General features: G+C 37.8%; 1 protein-coding gene across 1 annotated transcript in view; it reads left to right on the top strand.

Moving 5' to 3' along the window:
* gna14 (guanine nucleotide binding protein (G protein), alpha 14) overlaps window positions 1-22,223 on the top strand; it is an 85,520-nt gene that overhangs the window by 45,623 nt on the left and 17,674 nt on the right. The window contains 1 exon segment of the mRNA NM_001008053.2: window positions 6,885-7,069. Within this exon segment, the coding sequence (NP_001008054.1) occupies window positions 6,885-7,069 (185 nt within the window).

Genomic DNA, 22,223 nt, shown 5'->3' with positions numbered 1-22,223 from the left:
AGATATCTACTGTTTCACATTTAGGGGTTGGATTAGTGTTATACATGATGTCATAGAAAGTGTTTGTGTTGATCTTGGGCATGCTGGGCACCATGGATATGTTTTGGAGGGCAATTGTGGTTTTCCAGTTGGACAGCCTTCCCAGAGAACTTTGCATTGATCAAACTGAATTCATATGTATAGTTGGGACAACATTCACAATTATGTTTTTTGGAGCTGCCGGTCTTTGTGTGTGTGATATTTATCTTTTCATGATGCTGCAGGTGACTGCTGAAGATCTGTGTACAACTAGGAGCTAGCTGTGTTTGTTAAACATATGCAAAATATCCTAAAAGTGTTGTGTAATATGGGACCTTTAAGATTTCAAGTATGTTTTTCAGCCTTGTGAGCCAGTGACCTGATTGCTTGACTTCAGCAGTTGGTTCTTTGCCCACCACTTTTAACTAATCTTATTCAAACTTATTTGCTGAACTAGTAAAGAGCAGCAGAAGAAATGCTAAATGTGACAAATAAATACATATAAAGCTGAACGGAAACAGGGCATATAATGTCTAGAACTGTATTTCATAACAGTTTTTTCTCTTTTGGAAATAACCTGCTTGCAATTGCTTTTTCTTCTTTTTCCAAATTACATACAATACTTTCTAGCAAGTCATTATGGTTGAGCTATAGGACAATGGCTTTATTCTTCTCTATGGGTGACATAATGGTGGCTTAGCAGGCACACAAGGTTATAGATGGCAGATTGTCTCTACAGCCAGAGGGCGATAGCTAGTAGTGGTCAGGAAGTTGCCAGAAAGCACATCTGTAGAATGCGTTGTTTTCATTCTAAATCTCACATAAGGAAGTCATTTCTCAGTTCTCCTGGGTCAACATAAGGGTACCATCTTAAAGTACTCAAGTGCCTTGAAAGATGTGTATCTGCCTATTGAAGGTGTTTATTATTTAATTTTTGAAACCGTCTTTAGTAAGACGACTGTTAGTAGAACAAAATCATGCTTATGGCTACTTGTTATAAGGTGTCTCCACTATCCTGTATATTACACTAAATATAAAACAATTTATTTTTCAAATGTAAAATACATTTTTAAAAGTTCACATTTTAAAGAATTAAAAAAATAAGCAGGTGATTAGGGATAAGAATAAAACAGTTGATATTGGGTTCCTAATGTTTTTTACACACTACTTTACAGCTGAATTTAAATCCTAATTAGGAAGCATTTGTGCTACAGGGACTACCTGTAATGTTGTCATAGTCATGGAATAGAAGACAGGTCTTATCAGAATGTATTTTTTTAGACCATAGTGTTTCCTGCAATGCTTTATAGCTAATCAGTGTATTCAATTGAAAACCACTGAAATTGCATTTATTCCTCTATAGCAGTAGTCTGCTTTTCTGCACTCTAACTCTGCTCTACACAAACCACAAAGTCAGTCATTCATTCTCAGAGATTTTGGACAAAAGTTATACCCCCTCATAGTTGGCTAGCTATACTGTAGTTCCTACTTAGTGATGCTTCCCAGTGTGCAGTTAAACGGTAAGCCATTTAATCAAAACAAAAATATATTTAAAGCACCCTTTTTAAAGATAGCAAGCTATTTTACTTCCACCTTCTTACCACTAGGGGAAGGGAGGGCATGAGTGACCCTAGATGTGTGTGGAAGTAAAGGTGGCCATACAGATTTAAGCTGCCGATTCAAGTCCTTTAGACCGATTCATTGATGGCTCATTGGCTTATTGACACTGTCCTTGGTCCGACGGCTCCTATCCCTGTCGTTGTAATTCGGTTGTTATTTTGTTTTTTTTAGTGTGCTTCCTTAACCTAATCTATTTCCTTACTGCAACCAACCCAACTATGTTGTGTGTCAGTAGAACACTGCAATCCTCTGCAAACCTTATGCGGCAAAAAGCCAGTTATAGCAAATGAAACCTGTCGACAGCTCTCAGCCTCAGGGTGTTGGCTGCAGCCAGAAAACACGTTGGGTTGAGGAACTCGCAACTATATAAACATATAAAATTCAGGTTTTTAGTAATTTATGTTAATATTAGTCCTGTAAAAGATTACCTGTGTCTAGAATGATGTTCCATGATAATAAAATCAAAATAATGCTACCTGTCATCTGTCTTTATACAACATGAAAGGTAAACCTCTTCCCTTCCTCAGTAATTATTTCCAGCCCTGTGGAGCAGGAAGCTTTCCTTGACCTCTCTTGTATGCCTAAAGGCTGTTGCTACTACGCTATTTAAAAATGGCAAATGGCTTGCATGTATCATTACATGAAAAGAAGTAAACTAATCTTTTAACTAATCTTTTTTTCCCATAAAAGCGATCACCGCACCAGAGGCCACCCCTTTAGATTAGAGCAGTGCTGTCCAACTGGTGGCCCGCAGGCCGCATGTGGGCCCCCCACCTGTCTGGCTGCTTTGATGGCTTACCTTTGTGTAAGCTTTAAATAGTATCAGTACTGAGATTAACTGCCCCCTGCATTGTTCTCACCTCAAATTCAGGCTGTAATCCCCCTGTATTGTTTAAACATGTAACCCCTTGTGTTTTTCACACCTTTTAGTTTCTGCATTGTTTTCCCCCTGCAGTGTTCACACCTCAGGCTCAGGCTGTAATCACCCACATTTTTCACCTGTTCACACCTTAGACATTGTATGTACTGCCTGTATATGGCAAACACAGACAGCATAGGGTAGGCAAAGTATGGCACATAGGCAGTATGGGGCAGGGAGGGTATGGAACACACAGACAGCATAGGGCAGGCCGAGTATGGCACACACAGGCAGCATAGGGCATGCAGAGTATGGCACACACAGGCAGTATAAGGGAGGCAGAGTGCTGCCTGTGTGTGCCATACTCTGCCTGCCCTATGCTGCCTGTGAGAGGGGAACCTGGCAGGGGTTTGTTCTGGGAGTTTGTTAGAAGTTGGAAACAGCCATTAAATGGTCCCTAAGGTGTATAATTATGTTGCTGGGGGTTGCTGTGCTATCCACAGGGGAGGAGGAGGCATATGGATTTAAGGGTGTGTCTGAATATGACATAATATAATTCTTTCATATATGAATAACTGTTGATATCCCTGCAAGGGAGGACCAAGCATTTGGGTTTTTGCTGCACTACCACCATTGTGATAAATTGGGTGTGGTTTGAAGTGGGTGTGGTTCAAAAAGGGGAGTGGCCAAAACTGGCTTCCATTATCGGCCCTCCACCATGTATGCTAGAGAAATTCCAGCCCTCGGCACCGCAGAAGTTGGACAGCACTGTATTAGAGGAACGGAGCTTCCATTTGAAGCAGTGTTGGTGGTTTTTCATGGTGAGGGCAGTGAGGTTGGGGAATGCCCTTCCTAGTGATGTCGTAATGGCAGATTCTGTTAATGCCTTTAAGAGGGGCCTGGATGAGTTCTTGAACAAGTATAGTATCCAAGGCTATTGTGATACAAATATCTAGATAGGTAAGTATAGGTTTGTGTCTGCCGAGTTTACTTGGAAGGGTTTAACTTGATGGACTCTGGTCTTTTTTCAAGCCTATGTAACTATAAATATTACAGTAGATTTTTATCTACTTTTTAAAGGAAAACTATACCTTCAGAATGAATACAGACAGTTTAGATTGTATTAAGTGGCATATTAAAGAATTTAACCAAACTAGAATATATATATATATATATATATATATATATATATATATATATATATATATATATATATATATATAAAGATCTGTTAATATTGCCCTTTTACGTCCATTTCCTAGAGCCACCAGTTTGTGATATAATGATAAAGGAAATAATGCAGCTCTAACTATAACAGGAAGAAATGTGGGAGTAAAAGACAGAACTCTGTCTATTAAAGGGGTGGTTCACCTATAAGTTAACTTTTAGTATGTTATACAATAGCCAGTGCTAAGCAACTTTTCAATTGGTCTTTATTACTAATTTTCTATAGTCTTATTTGCCTTCTTCCAACTATTCGAAGCTTTCAAATGTGGGTCACTGTTCCCGGCAGCTAAAAAACTATTTCTCTGTGAGGCTACAATTTTATCGTTATTGTTACTTTGTATAACTTATTTTGCTATTCAGGTCCCCTCCTATTTATAAACCAGTCTCTCATTCAAAACACATCCTGGTTACTAAGGTAATTTGGAGCCTGGCAACCAGATAGCTGCTGAAACTGGAGACCAGCTGAAAAAAAAGTGAAATAATTAAAAAAAAAAAATCTAAAAAATGAAGACCAGTTGCAAATTATCTTAGAATATTACTCACTACATCATACTAAAAGTTAACCCAGAGGTGAAAACCCCTTTTATTGGCTGATGTGACATGTATGTGTGCCCAGGGGGCGGCCTTTAGTACTTAAAATGGCAGTTTTCTATTTAGGAATATCCAATGACACATACTACTAAAATAGTATATTTTTATGAAAATGGTTTAGGTATATGAAGCAGAGTTTTACATATCAACAGTTTTATGCAATATATTTTTATATTTTTGCATTGTTTGGGGGTATAGTTTTCCTTTACCAGTGACTACTTCAGGTCCAATCTCCTTTTTTTATCTTATTCATATTAGATCATGTATAATTTATAGCAGTAGAAACAAGTAGAACAATTACATTTTCTCACCCAGATTTACTGGGATAGCAGAGGCTAATATTATTGAGTGTAAAGGCCCTGGTCTGATACACACAGGGCGATTACAGGCAAATGTTTTGATGCTGAGATGCACCTGTCACCGCTCCAAGTGTCCCAACAGGTCATTAACATGTTTCAAATCACTTTTTATAGGGAGCAAAAGGTTCACAGATAATTCAGATATTTTAAATATACAGATATTATCTGGTTCCTAATAAATCCCAGGAGTGAAGTAACTATACTCTCTAATTTTTGCCTAACTCCTCCCTTTTGGCGCCTAAGAAATATATGTCTGGCACTTATTGTTTTCATAAATGTGGGCAATCCCCATGCATTCTCTTGTAATCCCTGAATATGTTGCAATGGGAACTGACAGAGATGTCTGGGTCTCACAATCTAAAAAATGGTAGGATGCATAAAGAGTAATAAGGTGAAACCTTTTTGAAAACCTTTATTATTTTTAATTGTTCACAAAATGTGCTGTTTTGAGTCCTCTGATATGCTGAATGGATGGATTAACGGTGCAGACTTTTGTATACAATGAGGACATGTTGTGTTTACAGTTGCTTAGGGATCCAGAGTATTTAGTGGTTTCAGCTGACTGCTGTGTTAGTATATGTCTCGGGGTTGACATGGCACTAAATTCTTGTGTTTAATAATTTTTTTGTATAAATTATACTTTGAGCTGATGAAATTTATAATCAAGAATGTTAAGTTCCGTGACTTAAAAAAAGGCCTTTACGGTGCAAAGTATTTATAAATACCGTTCTAGGATTTGATAGCCTGTGTGGGAATGTAATACCATGCATATGAATGTGTATCTTTAGCTTTCTTACAGTGTACCAGAATATATGTAGCAATGATAAATTTGCTGCACCTTCAGTGCAAAATACAAATTTTTTTAACTAAAAAGTCATTTAACTCTGAGGCTAACTGTGGTCTAAAGAGAAGACGAGTAACTACTATTGCAGCTGCCTAGAAATGGGGTTTACCATTATTGACTGGCCAAGCTGCATTGGACCTTATGTTCGTATTGATTGACCCAAAAGTCCAATACACTGCTGATTTAAGCTGACAATTTGGGTACTTCAGACTGATTCAGCAGCTTATCTGCCCATGTATGGGTACCTCCGACAGGCCGGCCAGATTTCTATTGGGCAGGCAATTTTTCCGTTGGATTGAGGACCGCATCGCCTCACTGATGTGGTGCTCACTTCAGCTTTTTGTATCCCCTAGGGCCAAACTATTGCATTAGCATGATATTGCTTGGGTTTGCTTGAGTCACAAAGTCAAATGGGTGAGCATATATACTTGTGTTTAACAGGTACCTTAATACTATATTGAAATATGTTAAATTTATTGTATTCATTTACTGAGAAAAAGACTAAAGGACTTTAGAGAAAAGTGCAAAAACAGGTGCAAAGCTTTGTTCCATTAAGATTTACTGGCTGCTTTCCTGCAGTGCTGCCTGCCAAAGGGGCAGAAGGTGGGCAACACCTGGGCTTCACTGAACTTGAACGTTACTCACAATCCATGAGCATTATGCAGCTTGCTCCTGCTAATAGTACAGGTTCAGGTGCCTTTGGTATTTCCCAGGTGTGCTTGTACCACTGAACCTTTTACTCTGATATAATGCTTGGGTATACAATAATATATTTTATATTATATACTTGCACTATTTTACCAAATAGAATGTTCCTGGGGATATTAATTCTGTCCATTATACTAGGTAGAGTTTAATTTCTTTTTAATCTGTTTATTAAGTTCAGGGTTTTCTGTAGCTGGTATATTTTGATTTACAAAATGCAGCTGTGATGTTACTATAAATAGTGGTTGTGATTATATGCAAGTATCACAGACCTTTTGTCTGATTTCCCTGCCATTGAAGCACCCATTCCCAGAAATGTAAGTGGTAACTGTATCCTCAATACTGATGGGTGCCAGCTAAACACAAGGAAACCATTAGTAAGGAGTCACCTGACTATCTGTGAATCTTAATAGAATATGATGTCACCTCCTGCCCCCCCTTTTTTCCATAAGGTATGGGGTAGTTAATTAAAATTATGTTTGTTGATTGCATTTTCTCATTCTCACATTTTCTCACTTGCATTATCATGCATAAAAATCTTCAGAATTATGTAAAGTGTAAAATGACAAGGGTTAAGGTTAACGGTTTTATGTAAAATGGATACAATGTAGGTTTCTTGGTCTGTAGGACTGTATTGATCATAGTTTTTTTGTTCTGCCAGGTACTGGAGAGAGTGGGAAAAGCACCTTTATAAAGCAGATGAGAATTATACATGGATCCGGCTATACAGATGAAGATAGGAAAGGATTTACAAAACTTGTGTACCAAAACATATTTACTTCAATGCAGGCCATGATCAGGGCTATGGATACACTACGGATACAGTACTCTTCTGAACAGAACATGGTAAGACCATTTTTTTCTCTTCTCTGGTGAAATGTTAGCTGATGATCACTGACATAACAATGTGAGCTGGTGGGATAATAGCTGTTTAGTTGTTCTGTATAGGGTTCCTATATAATGCAATGCCTTGTCTGAAATTACCGTAACCCAAGTAATAAAATTATATTATCATGTACTGCAGTTTGTAATGTTCTAACTGGCTGCAGTGCATGAGCTGTACTGGTGGCCAACCCTGCCTTTCTTGCCTATCCCTTGTCTTGGGTATGCAGTTTATTAACTTAAAGGCACTAATATGCATTAAAGGAGAACTGTCATTGTGTTATTTTTAAGGACTGCAGAGGGTGTGTATTTTGTCTTCTGTCCCTGAGCATTAAGAGCCTAAATTAGTTTGTCAGCTCTACTCTTTTTCTACTCTCTTTTCCTGAAATGACTTTTATATAAAGGATAATGTTTCTTTCTCTTGCTATAACCTGACATGGCTTTTCAAAGTCACCAAGGTGTAATGCGACCATATAATTGTACTATATATCTGCAAGTAGTGGAGAGAGACCAGCGTTGATAATAGTGGTAAGAGGTGCTACAGTGGGATGTATGCATAGTGGCAGTGACAGACATTGCTGTGGCAGCATGCTGTGAGGGCTCTGCCAGTAACAGCAACCAGTGCCATTCTTACAGCATGCGGCTGTGGCACTATAAACAGTGTTTTTCCTAGTGAGTTTGATAAACTGTGCAAGGGCCCAGTAATATCTACAGTCTATCTGTTGTGCTCTTGCATGAGAGCATAATTGTGATTTCAGTTCTGCTTTGTGTTTGCTTAGTAGAGAGGTAACAGGCGGCTCTAGTTTATAATCTTGTGATAGTCACCACCTGTCATCTCTCCTCTCCGTCTCATTCTGTGATGTGCTTAGTTACTGTACATGTTGATAATTGAAAGTGGGCTCTTAATATGGCTTAAAGAGCTGCAGATACGTATACTTCTTCCTCCAAGGTCCAGAGCCCTGTGGGTGGCCCACTTCTGTTGGAGTTATCCTTGTCGTTTTTTTTCCTCTAGAGCAGTGTTGTCCAGTTTGTGGAACTGCTGTAGAACTCATATTATCCATGTGTTGGCACTGTGCAGTATTAATTACTGTTACAGTATGTACAATGTATATATTCCCTGTATTCAGGGTGATGAAAGTCATGAATAGTACAGGGATCCCTTATCTAAAAACCTCTGTGTTATGGGAAGATCATCTCCCATAGAGTCCATTTAAGCAAATAATTCTCCCATATGCCCACCATTTCAATTTGATTGTTTGGTCCTGCCAAGGTGCTTCAGCAGATGTGTGTTCACTTTGGACAGATACATACACCCCAGGGTGACATACATGGATAGAGAAAACATCTACAGTACAGTGGTGTAACTAGAGAGGACTGGCCCAGGGGTTAAGAGAGGGGGGCGAACCATAGAACAGATCCCCAGTCTTCTGTATGGTAGTTACTGTACTGAGTGGGCTTCTCAAAGCAGAAAACCATGCCAGTGGCTGACCTCTATTTTCTCATTTGGGATGTCAGTGGCCATTTTGGTCACATATTATGTAAATGTGGCATCACCATGATGTTTGTTTGGTGCCAAAATTCAAGTGGAACTTGAATTGGTGGGTATTTAGGTTTGTTTAATTAATAGTACGTTGTCTTGAGAAAGCTGGTACTTTCTGTAGCTGTCCTGGTTGGATAATTTGATTAGCAGTGCACAAATAAACTAATTGATCAGCGGACAAGACTGTTTCAAGCAAGAAGTACCAATAGACTTATTTCCAGTAGTTCATTCAGTTCATAGGGATGTATTTTTTAAACACACAAAGCATGGTACAGCACAAATAATGATGGTGAGAGATAATGTCATCAATTATAATACTGTAAACCAATGAAAAAGTAAATGTGGGAGTAAACTCAATATCTGTCCAAATAATTAGACACATGGATTTTGTGAACTGTTCATATACAATGGAGAGGAGAGGATTTCTTTGTAGCTTAATACACAGAATGTCTTAATGTCCTATATATACTGATAATGGGTGAGTGCAGAGGACCTATTGTTGTTGTCTATCTGTATTTTGTAGTCACAACCTCATTGCACTCCCACCTAATAGTATATAATTTAGTGGTTTAGCACAACTTGCTAGATTAAAAATCAAATTGCCAACCAACCTGTAGCTGTAAGATTGTAGAAAACAAAAATTAGGGGTATCTACAAAAAATACTTTTCCATTTGAAATATTATAATTGCATACAATACCATTTTAGTTTTGGTGTTACTGACTTAATATAGGGAGACTCAGTGGTTAGCATTAGTGCCTTCCAGTGCTGGGTTCCTAAGTTTGATTCTGGCATGGGCTCTATTTACAATGTGTTTGCATTGCTTTCTCCTGAAAAAATGTGTTTCCTCTCAAACTGTAACATATAAGGTTGTCTTCTGATGAAACTGAACATAGTGTGTGTGAATGTGATAGGAGCCTTAGACCTTAAGCTCTACTGAAACAGGCCTGATGTGATTGATGAACAATCTCTATAAAGTATAGTGTAAATGTTCTGGCACAAAACAATGATAATAAGCTTTTTCTCCTGAGAGTCTTTGATGGACTCCCCTTCTTAGCTCAAAACATGTTCAATTGACCTGTGTCCTCTTTCCTAAGCACTTTTCAAAGTCTATACAAATGTGCAGCATCAGGAAAACCAAAGGTTGTTTTTCTGCACTGTATTGTTATGTACTCTGGCTGAATGGAGGCATATTAGAAAAGTGAAACTAAACACTGCAAGACTGCAAGATCATTTGTAGCAGGCCTTCTTTCCACTGTCCTCCCCAGCTACTTCATTCCATACATTTCTTGGAATCCTGGGAAATATCTGCACAGGGAGGCTAAATAATGCAAGTACCATATGAACAGTGTCCTGATTTCCCTTTAAGAAACAGATCACTTGTTGATAGTAATCCATTCCTCATACATCTTACCTTTTTAAATTTACATTTTTATACCAAATGTTTATATGTCTATAGTGAACCTACACAAGCATAGAATCCAGTAGTTGTACATATGTTTGATATGCTTTAACGGCTATCTTTTCTATTTTTGGAGTGAAGAGCTCATATAGCTTTTACAATATATTATGCACAATTTTATTTGGTGTGCATGCTGGTAATTTACAATAAATCAGTTATTTGTTAATAAATTATATTTATATATAAGTAATGCTGAAAATGCAATATAATCTGGCCACATTTATAAACTCTTGGATTACTGATTCATGTAGTAAATGTACTGGCCTTTTTTCGCAGTCAGTGATCCAATCAACTACATAAATTCCAGGCTTGAGGAAGGCAGAATATAGATGCAAATATTTAACCACACAAAATATGAAAAGACATTTTAACTTGTCTATAATATCACCTTCTATATTCTATGTTGTGCCAAAAGTTCATTGGAAGTGGAATGTGTTAAAAACTGTATTTGATCTGGTTAATTACAAGTTCCTAATTTTTTCTGTACAGATATTGCTCAAAGTAATTTGGTTTTAGCTAAGAAAATAAAAATATAAAGCCATTAAGCCATAATGCTTGCATTAGAGCCTTTAGTATTCTGAGTAAACTGTTCTGAGGTAAACTTACTACTTGCCATTGTTTATATATGTTTTGTGGTATCATGTTGTTATACAGCACCTTACATTAGTGGTTCATGTTAGTCTTTGCCCAGGTAGAATTTACAAACTAATTTCCCTGCCACACACCCACAAACACACCTATTCAAGGGTCAGTTGCATCAGAAACCCGTTAACCTAACAGCACATGTTCCAGTGTGGCAGATAAACCATGCTCTAACCAAACCCAAGGGCTATGAGCAGCAAGCCGCCCATTGTGCTGCCCACAAATTCTTCAACTGTCAAGCCTAAAGGTGGCCACACACATGGCGATTTCCAATCGTACAATCGGCCACTAACCGTTCAGGGCTGAAAACGGCAGCTAAGGAGGTAGAAACAAAAGGATCCTTCTGCCGATTCAGCGATGAAGGCAGGTTTTGATTAGGCTCCTTCTATGGCGCCCAATCAAAATCTTTTAACCTGGTCGATCGGCGAGTCGACCGATATCAGCAGCCTCCTGCGATATTGGTCGACTCGCCGACTTGCCATACACGCACTGAATATCGTACGAAACGGAGTTTCGTACGATATTATCGGTGCATGTATGGCCAGCTTTAGGTACTTGAATGCAGTTTGTATAAAGAGCAGTGTTACACCAGGCAACATTGTTTCCTTTTGCGCTGTGACCCTTTCTTCTAGAATAGAACTGTCCAACTGCAGGCCTGCGGGACGGATATGACCTTTCAGAGACTTTTATTGCCACCAATTTGCTCAAATGTGACATAAACTTCAATGTATGATGTCATAACTTAATTTAATCTGGTCCTTGAACACTCTGTATGCGAAATTTTCTCCCCACTACATTTCACTTTAAACATTTTAACTCCACTGTAAAGTGGACAGTTCCGTACAGTGCAGCAGATGCATGTATAAACCCTGTGGCTGTTTACCTGCTGTACCTGCATTTGAAAAAAGCTTTTGTTCTGCTGGGCACAATGCTTCACCTTAGCATATAATGTGTGACAGCTTTAAAATCTTGCAGTCTGGTGCCATGGCAAAAAAGACCGTTCCCTTTATACCATTTAAAGGCATTTAGCTTTGTCAAATATCTTAACTCCACTTGAAGCATTTCACATAAATATTTATGAATGTTACAAAATACTCTTCACATAGGAGCAGTCTGTACATTAGTGCTGCTATTTGATTTATGGTTGGGGCAAAGCCAGCTCAGCCTTTCCACCTTGACTACATGTTATTCACAGCTTGGTCTCTTATTGGTCTCTTACTACCTCTCTAAGTCGTGCTACCTTGTAGAATCTAGGCAGCTATAGATATGGAATGCATACTTTCTGTGAGTTAGAGTCCCTAAAGCCATCCCTAAAGTAAAAAAGTTATTACCAGGTTACACCCATAGCATACAGAATCACATGCAAACTTGTCATTTTTATGACATTTCCTTGTACATATGTTATATTGTCTTTTACTTAGGCATGTTACATTTGTGTACTCATATCCAAAAACATAACTATTATATAATTGTTGCAGTTGGTATGTACTGTGAGTGGCAGCCCTGTACAGGTATGGGATCCCTTATCCGGAAACATCTTCCGAATTATGGAAAGGCCATCTCCCATAGACTCCATTATAAGCAATTAATTCTAATTTTTTAAAAATGATTTCCCTTTTCTCTGTAATAATAAAACAGAACATTGTAATTGATCTGAAAACAAGGTTTATTCAGTATTTAAATGATTTTTTAGCAGACTTAAGTTATGGAGATCCAAATTACGGACCATTCTGGATAACAGGTCCCATACCTTCTCAATAGAAATTCAGATAGATGGATAGAAACGGCCACTAGACTGAATGCTTAGATGGTGATATATTACCCTCATAGTTTCCCTTGATGTCTCTCAGGATTGAATTTGTGAATCATGTACGTCTTCCGTCCTTTGTGTACTACTGGGGTTATAATTCTGTAATGCCTCTAGCTATATATAGGACTATTTACATTTGAAAGTGGACAAAAAGAAGGTGAAACAGTATAAAGATAGATCAGTTTAGTGGTATTTATGTGCCAGAGGGGCCTTCGGTGGATTTAAGGGATTGGTATGAGACAATCTTTGTTAAAGAGATATTCTACTCCGTTGAAAAACAATTTTACTCTTTTTTTTCGTAATCTTATGAGTTTGTTTCTCGTGTGCCCAAATATAAATGCATATCTGTTTCCTTTATTAAAAGTTTGAATGGGTAACTGAATCCCTATCATAATAAATATATATATATATATATATATATATATATATATATATATATATATATATAGCGAGCAAGTTATGCAGCGCTTTACATTAATTAATAATGAATAGGGGTCTCACAATAATGTTACAAACAAGGGTTACCGAGTAAAAATCGGATTAGAGCACCCTACTTGCAAGGGCAAGTAGGGGCTTAGCACTCTTTAATGAGACACCACATGCACATCTAAGTTTTTAATAGCAATCTCCCATAGAGTCCCATTTGTACCTGATGTTACCTAAGCTGCATGAATCTATGCTGGTGGAAAAACAATCCTAATGGGTTTATTTAACATTTAAATGATTTTAGCAGATTTAAGGTATGGTGATCCAAATTACAGATTAGCCCCATATCCGGAAAATCTCAGGTCCTGAGCATTCTGGATAACAGGTCCTTTACCTGTCATGATTTATGTAGTAATTAAGTTAAAGTTTTTTTGAGAACTGAAGTGAAATGTAACAGGCCAGGGGAAGCTAATTTGTTTTCCAATCAGCATTTTCTTCTCAGGATCCTTCTAAGTGATGCCAAAGCCAGCACAAAATTATAAATGCATGTAACAATGCATTCTCTGCTACATTCAAACAATAGTGGGTATGTTTTGGCTTCATAATGGAAGCATTTACGTATTTAACATTATTATAGTAGGCATATATTGCTCTAGTGGCATTTAGAAGAACAAATTACCATTTATTTCGGATTTCACCATAATGGCAGTTTGGGTTGTTTCCATATCTGACTACTTTGGGTCGGTCAAGGGGTAGAGGTAAGGGAGCTTCTGTTTATATAGTTAGTTGTACTTATACAATTATATCTACAGTAAGGGGCTTATTTATTAAGATGTATGCAATCACACACACACACAAATAATTCAAATGAATATACACTTCCCCATTGACATCTATGGCATATTGGCATGTGTTAGGTGGCATAATTAAGATTCTTCATTTTTAATGTTTTTATTTATAATTCTAATTCAAAGTAACTAATTGCTATGTGATGTCACTTGCATGCACATAATCAGAAAATGGGACACTAAGCTTAATTTGCAAACTTGCTTCAGAATGGCCACCTGTGCTGGCAGGGGTCCACTCAACTGGGGTGCGGGCTCTATTAGCTTGCATTTCTAAAAAAAAAAAAAAAAAATATGGCGAAAATGGTCATATCTTTTCCTACAAATGCCTGAAAGGTCAATTTGGGTGAATATTTATTTGTTGTCATAGATATTCTTGGCTCCATTTTTGAATAACAGTGATATTTTCCTATATTTGTAATGATTTTATGAGCTAAGAAAGGCCCTGTCCAAAGATAAGACCTTCAAAGGGGATGTCCTAACCTAAGGTTGGGGCATGAGTTGAAAAGGTTTGGCAACTGCTGTTCTAGGGTTTTTTTTTCATACAGTTCTGTACAAAATTATCAGTATATAAACTAACACAAGCTTTCTATGTCTGTTCTATTCCTATAGGCAATAAAGATAAATGCTTCTGTGTCACCCAGTACACATCTCATTGTGTGGCAGAACAAAGCTAAATAGGCCCTTGCACGAATATAGAAATATTGTGCATACAATATGGTGAACAATAAAAGTACCAGAAGACTGTCTATATACTCCTGCTAAAACACTGGATTTAGTTTTTCCATTAAATGTTAACATTTTTGATGTTTTATTTTGGGAAAATTAAACACAGATTTTCTAGTGAATATTTATTATAAAGATGAGAGTCTCCACAGGTCACACCCTACTAACTGACTGCATTGGAGAAAAGGTGCCCTGGCAAACGTACAGGCAATCAATATGACCTATGTGCCATAGCCTGCTGGCTAAACTGTATACAAGATGCAATTTCAGCACTTGTTTAGTACAGTTGTGTTGCTGACACTTTCTTAAATGTTCATATTTAGGGGGAGATTTATTAAGACACGAATGCTCCGAGCGTATTTTCGCTTTTTTTTTCGTGCTTGCGCAAGTTTTTCGTACGTTTGCGCAAAAAATTAAGAAAGGTTCTGCCGCTGTTTACAAATGTTTGGTACAAAAATTTTGTGACTTTCGGATCGCCAATACGATATTATCGTGACTAATATGATTTTTTTCGTAACCATTTTCGTGATATTTGCGATCTTCAGAAATTATTGTATCCAATCCGAATTTTTCCCATTCAGGATTCAAACTCGTGTTTTAATGAATAGGCCCCTTAGAGTATGTGTATACTGCTGGGTTTTAAAGGGAAACTATATCCCCAAACAATGTAGGTCTCTATAAAAATATATTGCATAAACAAGCTCATATGTAAAACTCTGCTTCATCTAAATCAACCATTTGCATGACTCCTGGCTAGGATCCTGTCAATATGTTTTTTCGTAGGCCCAATATATCTGCTGGCACCTATGTATCTTAGTCTATATATTCATTGTCACTTTCTGTGGCGCTTTCACTAGCCTGCAAAATTGCCCATTCAGACAGCTAACTCACAAAAATATGCAGCATTGACTTAATCTACTCTGTGTTGTGTTTACCAGGTTTTTGAAAGCCACTGCTTGCTTTTGTGATAAGCATGGGAATTAACAGCAGGGTCTGACTATGCAAAGGCTCTCTCTACCTTTGCAGTCAACATTAAAGGGCCAAATAAAGTAAATATCTAGGGTGGATAGATGTAGACCTGAACCATAAAATTGCTTCTAGCAACTTGCACTAGGATGTATTATGAAGTGGGTTATTTTCGTATTGTCCCTATACTGGGCCCCAATAGGACCTTGACTCATTTATCATGCGTCTCTTTAGACTGGCAGTTTGTATTTGTGTAAATATTATGGAACTCTGAGCTGATGATAAAAATTTATGGTGACCAACAGAATATAGCTAATAGTGCCATTATACAATTTTTTAAAATACATGAAAGTATAACGTATCTTTTCTATAACGATATCAACCCCATAATGGAAAAATATTTCCCCAAAGAATCTATATTGTATAATTGTACTTAGGGCCGCCCCTAGCCCGCATGCAGGTCACATTAGCCAAGTTATGGACAAAGTTCTTTCTTTTACTCCCACACTTGTTTTTGTTACAGTTAGAGCTGCATTATTTCCTGTCAGGTGATCTCTGAGGGAGCACACAGACACAAAATGGTGACTCAAGGGAAGAGATGGAAAAGGGCAATGTTTATTGATATATATATATTACAGTTTGGTTTAATTCTTTTAATGGCCAATTAATATGATGTAAACTATCTGGTGGTTAAGTATTACTTCTGGGGATATAGTTTTCCTTTAACTAAGGAATGTCCTGTTGGGACAGGTGTATTGCATTACTTGGTTTGGTACTGACCTAAACAGCTACTAACAGAAGACTTCTGATAAAGTTGTGTGTGTGGTGGAGGTGGTGGATGGGTCACCCCTAAAAGACTGTTATTTGTAGCTTGAACAGTCTCCATGTTATTTTTATTAATTGCATATTATGCTTAGGTTGATGTCACTTTATGGGGTTTATTTGTTTCTACATCCTATGGCAAATGATAATATAGAAAATGTCAGTCGGTCATGGAGCAGAACTGACACTTGAGTGGGTTATTTTCCATCAGTGATGTTCAGGTTCCAAATATATATGAACATTTATGAATAAACACCACCTCTGTGTGCAGATCAGTAACTTCCATAATGCCATGTCCAGGCATCTCCTGTAGAGAAGAGGAAAAGCTGTTCTGTAAACAGTTGAAGAAGATTTATTAGTTTGTGAAGACTGAGCAATTAATCTTTGGGCACATAGCCTACCGTCTGCATAGTCTCAAACTGCTGTCTTGATTTACATTTGGGCTCCAGTATGTAATCCAGCTGTTTTTATAGTCCCTGGCAGCAGTTGAAATCTCACTATTTGTTTCTTCAGTTTTCTTTATTCTTAATAAAGCTGCTAGTGCCCAGTGGGTGATGAGCATAGAATGGTTAAATGGTATTGTAAAGTCTAGTATAGGCCTTTCTGATCAGTCCCACTTTTAACAACAGTTAGGGAGTGTGCAGGTCTGACAGATAACTTAAAAATCAATTGCTGATACATATCTTTGGGCTTCTTTACTAAGAAAAAAAATTACAAGTGAAGTGTCCATATAAGAATTGGCTTTCCAGAATCTACAGTTGACTGTGTAGTAAAGTAGACTATAGTACACTGACCAGGGCAACTGCACATTGGTTTCTATTAGTTACACTAAATAAACCAACTCTAGGGGGCATTTCATTAAAGTTCGACAGGTCCGATTACAAAAAATTTGTGTTTTTTCTAAAGTTTACAACTTTTGCGTATTTTCTGCAATATTTTCGTTAATTTGTGCAACTTTTTCGTACTTTGTGACAATTTGTGCAACAAAATCGTATTTGTCGCAATGAGTATGAAAGTTTTGGATTTATTCAAGCTTCAGTATCGTGACTTTCCCTGGGCCATTGAGTCCTATGGAAGGCTTCCAAAACCATGCACGGAAGGTTCAAAGGTTTTCGTGCTGTTTTTACGATCGTTCGGATATGAACATTTCGTAACTTTTGGATCGTACCAAGATATTTTCGTCCAAGCACGACGCGACTTTTCGCAAAATTAACACACATCAGAATTTTTTGTATTTAATGCAAATTTTTCGCAAATGGTACTCGGAATTCATACTTGATGAATCTGGCCCTAGCTCTTTAAGTTGACTTCTCACATAGGTACTAACTTGATCAGTGCAGTAGCCCATGCAACCAACAACAAATCAACAAAAAGCTTTTATCAGTCGAGCAAAAGGGAATGAGTCCATCTCTGCTTCCATAGCAAAGTTTTGTGTCCTTATGAAAAAAAAAAAAAAAAAAAGCCTTAGGGGGCTGATTTATGAACATAGCTGCTAAATTGTGCAGGTGCCATAAGCAACCAAATAGCTATTCATTTTGTGCAGCATGATTAATATGAAGACACATTTTTTTGTAGTTTCTTACTTTGAGCAATTGACTTTCTGTGGCACAGGAACCAGGAAGTTGTGCCTGGCCTCCTGGTATATAATGTAGCAAAGGGTTAATTAGACACACACAGAACATTTTCATTAGTCCTGTAACCTCCTATTAACCAGTCAGCAGGTATCTCTCACTGGGGTAGTGTTAATAGCATAATGCAAATGAACAGTTGACTGGATCCTGTGGGTTACACTTCCATTGCTGTATATGTCACGTGATAAGATGGCTCTGTCCAGCAACCCTTTGCAATAGGTACTGGCCCAATGCAGTTACAATTAGGAACCATGCTTTAGGACACTGGACTAGGGTATGCATCTCCTGTGCTGCTGTCTTATAAACAAGACACTCTTGGGTCTATTTATTATGCTGTGTAAAACAGAATTTGACGAAAAAAACTGTGGAAAAATCTGTGTAAAATAAATGGCAAATTTTACTGTCCGAACAACAGATTTTATGGCATTATTTATGTAAGTTCCGGCGGATGAAAAAAGCACTTCAGAAAAATGACACCACTTTTACATGGCGAAGCAGGACAAATTTTGTCGCTGTAATAAGTAGCCCCAGAGAATTTTCCCTTTGCTTTGATAGTGCCTCCTCAGCCTTGTTCCTGTACAACTGGCAGCTACAGAGATTGGCTACTGTAAACACTGGCTTCTCTCCCCCTGCCAGATCGTTTCATACAGGAAATAGGCTTTCAAGCTCCCATGGAAGGCAAGATGGAATGAATGCTTCATTGCCTGGCTGCTTTTACAGCAAGGTGAAAGCTTTTGAGAAACTGGTGGCTGCCTGCAACATGTTAACTTGCTTTCTACCCCTCGCATGCAAAATGACATGAAAATCTGTTTCCCTACTTTCTGTTTGGAGAACAAACTTGCTATATGGCTTATAATGTTGCTGCAGCTTCAAGTAAACTTGGCTGTTCAAAGCCCTGAGATCTGAACGTGTGCCAATTTCAACAAGCCTAATTACTATCTGAGACAATTGTATCAAACAAGTGGAGGAAAGGGAGGAGGACTAGGGGTGTTTTGTAGAAAAATGTGTTTCTTTTAGCATTACTGAAACATGAGCAGATTCAATCCATCTCCTTTGCAGTGGAGCACAATTCCTTTATTTCTGTTCAATGCTGTATTTATCTGAATGTGTGACTGCATATTAGTATTCAAATTTAGGTTTTTATATAGTAGTGTAGGCAAAATTAGCCCCTTTACAGTAACCCATAGCAACAGCAGTTAGCTCAGAAATGCCTCGCAGAGCTGCAAACAGTCCAAGGCAAACTTTGCCCACAAGGGAGGGAATGTAATAAAAGTCGGTAACCGCAAAATGATTCGCAATGTGAACATTTATGCCTCTGTGCAAACTAATTTGCGCAAATTTTAGTGCAAACGCGGAAACTGTTTAGTGACCACTTCCTACAGGAAAGTTTTCAAATTTTATTGTTTGTGACAGTGTTAAGTTTGCTCCAAAAGATTACGCCACCTTCAAGCATGCCTTAAAAGTTTGCAACGCGCACACAACGCAATTTGCAATGCAATAACAGTCTAATAAATAATGTTACATTGTAAAAAGCAAATTTTTATTCATATTTGTGCAAATTTTTTTTCTCTTTACTTTTATTACATTCCCCCAAAAGTCAACTGACAACAGTCCTTAAAGAAGAAGGAAAGGTAAAATCGCTGGGGGTGTACCAAGTTTTTAGTCCCCCCCCCCCCTTCCCCAGTGATTCTAGTTATCTGTTATATTTGGACTAGCATGCTTCTTCTTCAAAAAAATGTGTCCCTACCCGGGTGCTGTTCTCTTCCAGGGGTCCCATTAGGTGTGAGAAAACGCATATGCTGTATCAAACAACGTATTACAAAGAGAAACCCCAGTCTGGGCTGGGTAACATGTAATCAATTAGAACAACTTGCAATTTTACATTTGCTTTTACTTTGTCATCTCAGACATAGGCTGACAGCCTAAAAGTCAGCCCTGACCCCACATAAAGTTGAACTGGTAGAAAAAAGAAACCATGTACAAGTTTTGATCCATAAAAATATTTCATAAGTACAGAAATCTGAAAAAGTATATTGATCGTTGTGTTTTTAAACAATTGGGTATTGCTGTTTTTTGTACACTGAATATTTCTTCCCTGCTAATATGCAGCTGAATGTATGGCTGGGTGCTGGCGTATATTTATTCACGTTTGATCATTTAATCCTCCATTCCATGGGCCATGGGTGCCCAGACTTTCCCCCCCGGCAATCTACTTTTGACTCCTCCCCGGGTACGTACGAGACACAGCGTACATATGCATACCCAATTAACGTGCCGCACTTCTGCATTTGTGCTGCATTTCTGCATCCCAAGGATTAGACGCGGTCAACCACAAATCCATGGGGGATCGACTGGTGGACCACAATCAACGTCTTGGCCACTCCTGCCATAGGCCAAATTGATCTTTTAGTTAAACCTGTGATGGATCTAATGATTTATGACTATGCCTTCATATATGTTAAAGGGGATGTAAACCAAAATATAACATTTTGCACTTAATCCTAAGAAACTTTCCAGCGTTCAACTCCTAATGATATTTAGGGGTATATTTATTATGCTGAGTGAAGCATTACCGGTGATGTTGCCCAGGGCAACCAATGAGCCACTTGATTTCAGTAGTTAGAAAAACAAAGCAAAGCATCTAAGTGGCTGCTATGAGCAACATCACCTGTAATCTTTCACTCCACTTTTTGCACAGCATGATACATATACCCCATAAAGTTAATTTTGAATCTAATTAATTTTTAAAGCAGAATGTGTTTTTTCATTGTTGGATTTGACTACATGTACCACTGAAGCTATCTTTTAGTAGTCTTCTCCCTTCCCACCAAGAGTCATATTTAAACAATGCCTTTCATGTTCTGTGATAAACACACCTAGTAAAAACAAGTGTGCAAGGCATTGTGGGAAATGGAGCCAGTGAGTGCCAGCCAAAAAAGTGATTTATAACTTTACTAAACACTTGCATTGTTTCAGGCACACATACAAATACTGTTCCCAAGTAGCCTGCTCTGTTTTATATTAAAATTTAACGATATCCTCTTAATCACACTTCTAATGGAAACAAAGTATTTGTGCATGACATCTTTACTGCCACCAATGTCTTTTTTCCCTCTGATATTGGTGTCCTGTGGGCATGTACAACTAATACGATCTAGTACAAAGATGCTTGTCCTCCATTTGCTAAGCTTTAGCTTGCCAGGAAAGTTAGGAGCATCTTGGATTCATGTGTTACCAATGAAACATCAAGCTTTGTTTCCTGTTGGTGAAATGCATAGTAAAGGCGGTGCTTGCATGATGAGTGATCACACACATGCTAGTCATGTGACCCTTGCATCAATGGCTAGTCATGAGTAATCAGGAATATCTAGGCAGACACAGAACTTGATTTAGATCTGATGCGCATGTGGGATTGGGCCACCAAAAAGGAAGTTAAGTCACGTGTGTAGAAGGGATTCTTCATCGATGAGCAGAGTTTTAGGGTTAACACACTGAACGGCGGAGCAGCAATACATACTCTAGTCACAGTGCCCCAAGTGCTAAACTTGATTCTGAACTTTCCTTTTTCTTGGGGCAGCCTTATGCTTTGTTCTCTCATTAAATACTTTATTCTTTAATCAAATTATTTTCTGTCATGTATAGGGACAATTCAGCTTGAAATTAACTTATAGTATGATGTAGACAGTATCCTAAGAGAATTTGCAAGTGATTTTTGGCAATGTAATAATAATAAAAAGTAGTAACCTATAGCAACCAATAAAAGGCCTATTAAATACTTCCTGCTTACTGGTTGCTATAGATGACTAGATGTATAGTAAACTTTATACCTTTTATCATATAACCATCACAGAGAGAAAATATACCCCTGTTTCTAACATGAACACATTAATTTGGGCTTATGTAGAAAAGGTACATAAACACTGTCTAAACCTCCAGATATAAATATATTATTTTTTCTACACAGACTAAAAGGAAGCCATGATAGTCTATCTCTGTTTACAGGTACCGGTTTCCAACCCCACATATTAATGCAACCCCTCACTTATTATGTTCTATTGGGAAGTGATGGAATCTGGGACTTGAAGAACCTCTGCTTTCCATAGTGGGTGGTCCCCCAATAGAACTAGATCAAGGTGGAGTTACAATACATTGTGTGTTTAGGGGATGTTAGGAAGGTGCTCATAAGAGTATGGTGGCTTCCTTTCAGTTTGTGGAACCAAGTATGTTTGCTTAAAAAACGAAAAAACAT

The sequence above is a fragment of the Xenopus tropicalis genome, chromosome 1, assembly GCF_000004195.4.
Source record: "Xenopus tropicalis strain Nigerian chromosome 1, UCB_Xtro_10.0, whole genome shotgun sequence".
In the NCBI taxonomy this organism is placed as follows: Eukaryota; Metazoa; Chordata; class Amphibia; order Anura; family Pipidae; genus Xenopus; species Xenopus tropicalis.
The sequence above is the reverse complement of the archived record's forward strand: the minus strand, read 5'-3'. Positions and strand labels throughout refer to the sequence as shown.